Here is a 9503-nt window from a genome sequence, read left to right on the forward strand (position 1 = left end):
GAGACAGGCAGGGCCAAAATGTCCAGACAGAATGAGTGTATTCAGCAAAGCTCCACCTTGTGGAGAGGGCAGTGAGCACCTCCAACTGCTCACCTCTGGCACCTCTGCTCCTAATTTCCTAATATGTCCTAGGACCCACTGGCTCTGGGCTCTGACTTGAGATACTTCTTTACAGTTCCATAGTCCTTCTGAACTGGTAGGGATCCTCTGTTCTCTTCTAGGCTGAGGTGGCCCAACTGCAAGAGCAGGTGGCCCTGAAGGATGCAGAAATTGAGCGTCTGCACAGCCAGCTCTCCCGGACTGCAGCTTTCCACAGTGATCATGCAGAGAAAGGTAACTGGTTTGACTGTGCATTCTGTCACAGTCAGAACCCTGAGTCCTGTGCCCCCTCTTATAAGTGGGCATGTATGTCTGTGGATGAGTATGTGAATGCCTGTGTACTAGGCATGCTAATGTGCATGTAAGTGCATATGTGTGCAAACATGACCCAGTGAATGGACGCATGCATGTGTGCATGACTGGGCCTATAAAGCACAGCTCTGTCATAGGATCACTGCCACGAACCCCTTTCCTGTCCAGAAGGCTCAGCTCTGGAGGCTTTTCTGAGATGCATTCTGACCATTGAATCTCTGGGTGGTCACCTCTGGAGCTTTAGATGTTTACCTGATTGAAAGGGCATGTTTTTGTGTCATCGCCAAAGGGGAGGTGTTAGCAATTCATTCAGTCTTTTAATGGATACCTGTCTGATGCTTATACAAGGACCTGAGTTTACAGAAACAATTACTTATTTCTCATCCTTTAGATCTCAACCTGTCAGAAACGTTACCTACCAGAAAGACCTTTCCTGGCCACCCTACCTCATGCAGATGCTCTCAATCCTATTTTCTAACTCAGTGTTGTTTTTTCCCATAGCACATATTATACCTGGTCAGTGTTGTATTTTGGGGGTTCTCTTTGTATAGACGGTTGTTTGTCACTCTGGGGCAGGGACTACGTCTATCTTTTCTTTAAGACCATATCCCTAGAGCCTAGTATTTGGACCACGTTAGGCTCCTAAGAAATATTTATTGAATAAATAGAAGGATGGTGAATGGTCCTCAAGGAGTTCAAGTCTGGGTGATTAAAACTAGAAGGTAAATCCTCTTATCAGCACATATTTAGTATTTATGGTATTTATTTTGTATACAAAATGATCAAACATCTTCCCACTTTTCCTCTTAGCTCAGGCTGCAGAATAATGCTGAAGGAGATCGTATAGCCCTGTGGATTGGCCCTGTTACCTAATCTTATCTTGGCCAAGCACTGCTTAACTCAGATTTCTGGCTGGGGTGGGAAAGCCATATAGACATGGAGCAGTGGCTTAGGCTAGTGAAGGAAGTGGTTACCAATATCCTAATCCCTTTCCCAGGCTTTCTCTTCCCAACCCTGGAGCATGTCACTCACTCGCCAAAGCCTGATGTGGAGGCTGCATCCTCCTAAGAGATCCTCCTAGATTATCTGTGATACTAAACCAGGACAGAGGGCTCCCCAGTCCATGACTTACAGATCAGACAGCCTTCCCCCACACTCCCATGCTATTCCACAGTCCAAGCCTTCCAGGCCCTACCCCATTCCATCATCAGGTACGTCTTGGAGCTGGTCCTTTGGCCATTTGCTGCTCAAAGCATCAGGGTGTTCTAGTCTTCATATGGAGCTGCTGCTCCCTCCGCTTGCTGGGTGGCAGAGCTGGCCTTCAGCTGCCAAGAGCCTAAGATAATAAGCAAGTACTCTGCACTTTCCTCTGAAAATATATCCCTAAAGCTACTTATACCAAGTACATAAATCTGTTCTTCTTATTCTTGTTGGATATAGCAACATCCTAAAAGCAGTTGGGGGAGCCAATACTTTGGTTCCCTTGTCCCCTGTACTTTTCTTATATAGATACGTCTATTCTCTCTATACAGTGCCCAGTTTGCGTATGGGTGTATCCTTGTTTGGAAAATCTATGTGCCACTTCCTAGGCCTCTAAATATTTGGCAGAGTGACCTCCAGCTCTGTTAGGCATTGGCCTTTGACCTGGCTCTGCAGACCACTTTGGAAGAAGTCAAGAAAGACTCTGTTGGGTCGAAAGTGAGAGAAGGCTTTGAATTATCCATCACAGACTGAAACAGACCCCTCGGCCCATAGGGACATTCTGTAGATGTGTAATGAAACAGGGTTGTTTTCCTCAGCAGTAGAGTTTAGATGCAGATGTGTCTAAACATCTGGTAGTCAGTTCTGACTGTTCCATTTTGTAGTAAAGTAAGTAATCAACTCTTTTACCTAATCATTTTTTTCCAGTTTCCATTCAACTGTAGAATTCTACTCTCCCCCACTTTATTTTAAATTCTCTGCTATAGTCCATTGGACTGTATGATTTTCTTTAAAACTAGTTTCAGCCCAGGTATATGCCCACTAAAGTTATAAAGGATATATGCCTGTATTTTTGTGAGATGTTAGTTATGAAAGATTTTTCTCTGTGTCACATTTGAGTAGATGACACTTTGTTTTTTCCCCACAATTGTCTATAAGGGAAGATAAGATGATTGGTTTATTCATTTATGAGTCCAACAAATATTTGATGAGACTGAATTCTATGCCAGACACCATTATAGGCTCTTTAAAGAAGTAAAGACGCCCATGTGTAATTCATTCACATGGAGAGTCCTCAAGTTTTCACTTGAGGAGCATCTTAGCATGTGGGGATAGCTGTCTGCATTTATATAAATAATTCTTTCCACACCTTAATTCTTTTAGACCAAGAAATTCAACGTCTGAAAATTGGGATGGAAACTTTACTTATTGCCAATGAAGATAAGGTAAGACTGGGCAACCTGTCTTTTACCTGCTGACCTCCCTGGCTCTCTTTGGTCCCTGCTGGTCATTGACATTTTGGATATGGCCATGCCCATCAGGCCATTGACTCCGGGCTGTGTCAGAATGGCTTCTGCTTCCTAGAGACCAGGCCTCAGCCACCTGTTGTTGTCTTTGATGTCTGGGAACTTGGCCTAAATGGAATTTCCCAAAGGCAGATAAAAGCTGTGCCTGTTCATGCTGGTGTGGTGGAAAAAAATACCAGTGTGGTTACAGGTTAGAGCTACTGCTTAGCCTCCTAGCAAAACTCGTGTATAGTCCACCTGTCTCCCACATGTGTGACCCACTGATAGACCCGTCACAGAGACACTGGGCAGCATGTTGCTTACCCTGCCATCATATATTCTTCACATGTAATTCCCTCGTAATCATGAAATAAATCTATACATATAGAAGACCCACCTGGCACACACATCAGCTTGGAAGGATCACACACCCACATTTTGCAGATGAGGAAACAGACTCAAAGTACTTTAGTAGTTTTGCCCAAGGTCTGGTAATCGCAGACGGCAGAGCTAGAGTTTATACCAGTTTGTCTTACTCCAGGATCTGTGTGGCCTCCCAAGGTCCTAGGCCTCTGCTGAAAGAAGTGGACCCTCTGGAAATGTCCTTTGTTTTGTGAGGAACCTCAGACTCCTAAAGAACAGGCAAAAATATTTGGATAAATGGACATTTTTATTTTAGTCTTCTCATTTTTTGTGTGTGTAACTCCAGAGGACAAAATTTGGATCAGGAGGCAAATTTTAATGGTTACCTCAGGAGGGTGGGGGGACCGTGCATTTCTGCTTCTGGAACTGTTTCAGTCCCTCGAAGGCCCTGCAGACAGGGATTGTTTTATGGTTAGAGACTGGACTCAGCCTTCAGAGGCAAGTGTGCTTGCAGCCGCCTGGGAGGCAGACTACTGAGAAGCCAGGCCCTGGGATGGGCCCGGACACCGTGTTTCCACATGGCATCCCCTCTCAGTGGGCTCAGAGCACAGCCCGGGCCCCCAAGATGAACTCACCAGAGGTGCCAGTGGCGGTGTTCACATGTGGGTTTGCTCTCGCACTGTGACAGGACCGTCGGATAGAGGAGCTCACAGTGCTGTTAAACCAGTACCGAAGGGTGAAGGAGATCGTGCTGGCAACTCAAGGTAAGAGCGCCATTTTCTCTCGGAGGTATTCCAGCTACTGGAGGTTAAATCCAGGGGCAATCTGGCCAGGAGATTCTTTATCTTCAGTTGGGGAAGACCCTCTGCTAGAGGATGGAACTGGTTAGACTGTCTGGAATTGTAGGAAATTGACAGCTGTTAAGATTTCCTGAAATTTTGCCTTAGAATAGAAAAACACCGAATAAAATGAAGCATTGCTCCTCCCTCTCCCTCCCCCACCTCCCATTGTGTATGGTGAGGTCACAGTTAGTGATAGCAATGACAGTGATTAACGCCTTGTACTTTTCACAAGCTGTTTTTGGCTGGGATTCTGTTTGGAAACAAATGCAAAATGGAGAACATTGTTCCAACTGTAAAGATTTTGCAGTCTACAACATCTGAAATAAAAAAGGCATCATGCAATCCAAAACAAATAAATAAATAAATAAGACCTCCAGAAATGTTGTCCAATGGCATTCAGTTCAGAACTCTCAAGGACTATCAAGATCACCAAGAAAATAAAGCCTTCAAATTGAGCCCTTGGTAGCCCCCACCCTTGGAGGATCTCCTATGCATCTTCCCAGGTTATCCCTTGGAGAGTCAGTGAGTGGAATCAAATCTGGGTCAGAAATCAGTTCAGTGCCCTTGTTGGGGATTAAAGCTTGTCCATCTCCTGGAGAATGTGAAGGTCTCTCCAGCAGACTCCCAGGGACTTAGGGAGGCTTCTATGAGTCTTTAGGTGCCTAGAATTCCACAGGAAATCACAGGGCAGGGAGAACTGTTTGAATTTCATATTTGCTGTGCAGGCTGAACGCCACATGCAGGCAGCATTCATATTCTATGGGGAGTGTGGGGCATGTGCCAGGCTGCCTGCCTTGTTGTTCACACCGTTGACCTGGGCTTCCATCACAGATCCTGAGGAAGCCGCTGTGTCTTTGGAGGGAGTGGTTTTGAGGGTACTCAGGAATCTCTGATTCCGGCTGCCTCATCTTAAGAAGAAACTGAGCCCCAAACTGAGTTATGACTGACTGGTCACTGCCCAGGGCCTGTAAGCCCCCTCCCTCCCACCCCACCCCTGTATGCATGTCACTGCCCCATTTTCTCTAATCTTTTGGGATCTTGGGTCAAGCCACTCTCAGGACCTGATTGCCTGTGGCTAAGGAGCCGTAAGGTTGGAGAGGGTTACCATGGGATACGTTCTCTCTATTCCACACAGGAGCTTTGACCTTGAGACCTCCCCCTTGGCAGCCCTTGCTCAGATGCCCCCAAGAATCTTCCAAATCACTCCTAATGCCCCTGTGTATATTGCTTAGTCTTTCTTCATGAAGAAAAAACAGCGTTAGGCTTTTGTGTACAATTATAATAGTGATCATCTTTTGTGCATTAATACTTCCAGGTCCTTCAGAGAGAAGTCTTTCAATCAATGAGGAAGAGCTGGAAGGAAGTTTCAGAAAACGGAATACTACAAATAAAGGTCCCGAGGAATTATTTAAACCAGAGGTGCTGTGTTTACATTCATGATGTAGGGTTTCAGCAGATCCTAAGAGCTTACTTTGAGCATGGGCAACTGTTAGGTATAGACCTTGACAGGTGAAAATTTAAATCAATGGAGTGGCCCCGGGGGCCTTGGGGAGAGAGGCCCAGGACAGCAGGGGGCCCAGGCACAGGCCTGTGTTCCGCTTGGGATACTGGACTTTCAAGGGTAGGAATTTTCTTTTTCAATCCAGTTTCTTTTTTTGTTTTGTCTTTCCTATTTGGAATGTAAGCATAGACCAAAAGTGTTGTCACTTTTACTTACCACTGTTTCTCCAAAGTTTGCAGTAATGCCTGTGACCCCATAGGGGTCAACAAATATTTCTTGAATGAATGGACGTGTCTTGCTCATTTAGAGGGATAACTACCAGTTTGGAGGTGATACATTCCTGCTTTACAAATGTCCCCTGTAGACCCTATAACCAGCATGTAGATTTTCCTTCTCTTTTGCTTATTTTTATATGAATCTCTCTGGACTTAGGATAGGCACAAATAAGCAAACTCATACATAGAGAGCTCAGGTAGAGAAGGAGCTTTAATCTAGGATCTAAAAAATTCAAGAAACTCTAGGACAGCCAAACTGAAGAGGATCCTAGTGGTCTATGCTCAACCCTTGTAAGTAAGGAAAGAGTAAAAGTGTCACCCGATGACCCAGTTACCCAATCAAAGCAAACATCCCAGATTGCTGGCAAGAAGAAGATGGCAGTAACTGATCCAGACTCAACTCCTCTGTGCATCAGTGTGATGAGCACCACATATGGCTCACTTCATTTACCCCATGACACCTCATGACACCCCATTGGGATTCTTATTTTATTGTGATAAAGCGAAGGTTCAGGGAGGCTAAGTGATCTGTTCTAGGTCACACAGCAATTAGATGGCAGAACCTTGACCCGAAGCCAGGTTTATTTGACCAAGAAGCCAGGGTTTAACAACTGTACTATGTTGCCAGGGCCCTTTCTACAGGAGACCAAAAAGACTCTGCGCCCTAGAGAAAAGAGGTGGTCTTTCCAGTCAGTTTAATACTGAGGACACAGGACTGTGTCCTTATGCACCACCATTAGCTCAAGTCCATGCCCCCTGTGATGCTCTCTCCTTTCTCACCTTGGTGAACCTGTTCTCAGTTCTTAAGAGTCAGCTCAAGTCACCTTCCCTCTGAAGCCTTCCTAACCTTCCCACCAGTGAGAGGAGCCTCTGTATCTTCTCTATCCCCATGTCATATACAGGTATTGGTGCCATAAGGACATGTCACATTGTCAAATTTATGCTAATTAACTTGTCTGTCTCCCTGATATGGGGTGCGCTGGTCCCATACCTAGCTCCAGATCTGGCAGGTAGTAGATGGTGCTCATGTTTGCTAAGAGACTGTATCAGCTGCAGTGTTGCTCACTGCAAACAACAGAGGTCTACTCTGGCTAACCTATGCAAAAAAATGTTTTTGGAAAGGTGAACAGTGGCTCACTGAATCAAAGGAGAAGCTGAAGGACTGAGCTCAGAAAGGGCAGGGACAGCAAGAGCCCTGGGACTCAAGTCTCAGAACTCTTGTCAGGACTCTGCTGCTAAGGTCCAGGAAGGAGAGGCACGTTGACCCAGGTTGTTCATTTATGCTCACCTCCTTTGTATCCTGAAAGAGCAAAGCACCAGAATTCATGTAGCCACTGTGGCTGTACCCAGGTGCAGAAATGTAACTCCCAAGGAAAAATCATCCAAAGAAGGAGAAAGGGTGGTGGGTGGCCTCCAAACAGTGACTGTCTTCTATGATAACTCTTCTCTTTCTGATACAGTTGCCTCCAAGATGTAGCTCTCCCATAGGGGAGCCACCTCCACTTCCTCAGAAATCACTGGAAACCAGGTAGGAGGCCAAAGCATTTCCCCAGAGCCACTGTACCCTCAGGCCCCTCATGTGATGAGCATGACCACCATGCCCTGGGCACACCTGCCCTGCCACCATCAGGGCAGCAATCCAGGCCCCAGCAGTGACCACAATGGCACCAAACACAAGCCATGCCTATCACCCCTGGCCACAGAGGGGCTCCCCTTCCCACAGCTGAGGGTCTGGGTCATTGTCACTGAGAAGAGCCCTGGCCAGGGGTTAGATCCTCAGAGGAGGGGTAGCTGCACCTCATCTGTGCCCTCCAGGGGCTCATCAGAGCTAAGAGCATATCATGATATGTGCGCTCTCAGGGTGAATCTAACCCTGCGATGAGCCATGCTCTCTAGGAAGGGTCATTTCTCCTACAGGGAAGTTGGTCCAGTTGCTTTGGGGAAGCTTTGCATAGCAATGAGCTTATAATGGGCTGCCCGGGGGGTCATTTGGCTGTCATCTGTCTGGTTCCCCCTGAAAGGAACCTTATTTTGAGTTTCCTATGTCAGCCCCTGAGAGCACGTTTCCAAGTAATGGAGATATGGAGCTTCACAGCCCAGAGTAGGCTGTCTTTCAGCCATGGTGTCTGGAGAAGGTGGCCATCAGCATGATAGATGCTTCCCCAGAATGGTGCTGAGTCTCCAGAGCCTACACTCTCACAGCCCCACTTCCCAAAGGGCCAGTTTTCATGAACCTTTAGTCCCAGAGCAAATGATAGTGTCAAAGAGGGCAATGAGCCTGTCCTTAGTTTAGCAGAATAAGAAATTTGGTTTATGAGTTCACTCAGGAGGAAGTCATCACTGAATAACTCACACTGACCAGACTCACAGGAGACTAGTATACAAATAGGTGCTGATTTATTCACATGAACTGAGAGCTATCACTGCCCAGGAGACTTGTCACAAGGTCACCTCATCTCTATCCAATTGGTGGTGCCCTTTTCTGCGAAATAGCACCTGAGAAAGCAAATTCCTCTGAGCAGACTGTCAGGATGTACAGAGCCAGAGCAGAGGGTTGGGACATTCTAGCAGGTAATGCTTTGGGGCTGGCACTGGCTGATGTGTTCATCTCCACTCTAAAGTAATTTTGCCTCCCTGGATTACTCTTAGACCCCCAGACAAGGCAGTACTAACACCTTTCCTCTCTTTGAGTCTGTAGACATTGGTCTTTTACAACCACAAAACAGTCAGCTCACATTAATGCAACATAATTGAGTGTGTTCTAGCTTTTTGAGGAATGGACTTTTGATTTGGATTTAAGTGATGCTCTCATGCCCTCACCAACACATTGGCTATTCCCAGATGGGTCAGTCTCATCTAACATGTAATGGTGATGATGAGAGGGTGGTTTTTCCCGACCTGACCCAGAGCCCAAGACAGACTATTGATTAAACATTTGGAATGCCCTCTGCATGGACGATACTCCCAAACTTCTTCTCCAGGAACTCTTTCTTTGTCTTTTCCCAGGGCTCTGAGGAAACACTCCTGCAGTCTAGAAGACTTGAGAAGTGACTCTGTGGATAAGGTCAGCCCACCAGTCTCTCCATAAGTTTCCTGAGTTACTTCTTGGTACCCAGCACAGTTCTGGGACACACAGGCGAGGTCCTGGTGCCCACCGTACAGAGGCTTTTATAAAGTTAACAGGGAAGCAGAAATTACACATTTTGAGAAAATTAGTCAGATGTGGCCCAGAGCATCATAGAGGCCAAGGAAGTCAGGAAATGCTGCCTGTGGCTGATGCGGAAAGATACTGAGGAGGGCCTAGGCAGGTTCTGGGAAATGGGGAGCAGGAGGAGGTAAGGTCAGGATCACGAGGCATATCGAGCCCAAGAAGACCTCAAAGACTGGCCCTGTATTCCTTAGGCACTAAGAGTATTACAGAGATTCTGAATGAGGAAGTAATGTGGGTAACAGAGGTGATCCCAGGAGTGAGCTACAGGATAATTGAGAAGATTGGAGAGGAGGCTTTTGCAAGAGTCTGGAAAGGTGCGGAGGGCTTTGTGGCCCCTTATGAGCATAGCTCTTGACAATGTGGGTGACCCCTGTGCTGAAGGAGGTGGCCACTGGCTCTTGAGTGAGGACATCG

At 46.5% G+C, this 9503-nt stretch overlaps 1 protein-coding gene across 9 annotated transcripts in view; it reads left to right on the forward strand.

Moving 5' to 3' along the window:
* The window catches only part of PPFIBP2 (PPFIA binding protein 2), a 131056-nt gene that overhangs the window by 105157 nt on the left and 16396 nt on the right, over positions 1-9503 (forward strand). For all 9 annotated transcript variants that reach the window (XM_036028949.1, XM_028514585.2, XM_036028952.1 and 6 more), the window contains 6 exons: positions 222-333; positions 2776-2837; positions 3949-4024; positions 5418-5521; positions 7339-7406; positions 8885-8942. In XM_036028949.1, the coding sequence (XP_035884842.1) occupies positions 222-333; positions 2776-2837; positions 3949-4024; positions 5418-5521; positions 7339-7406; positions 8885-8942 (480 nt within the window). The remainder of the gene's footprint in view (positions 1-221; positions 334-2775; positions 2838-3948; positions 4025-5417; positions 5522-7338; positions 7407-8884; positions 8943-9503) is intronic.

The sequence above is a fragment of the Phyllostomus discolor genome, chromosome 6 (assembly GCF_004126475.2).
Source record: "Phyllostomus discolor isolate MPI-MPIP mPhyDis1 chromosome 6, mPhyDis1.pri.v3, whole genome shotgun sequence".
Lineage (NCBI taxonomy): Eukaryota > Metazoa > Chordata > Mammalia > Chiroptera > Phyllostomidae > Phyllostomus > Phyllostomus discolor.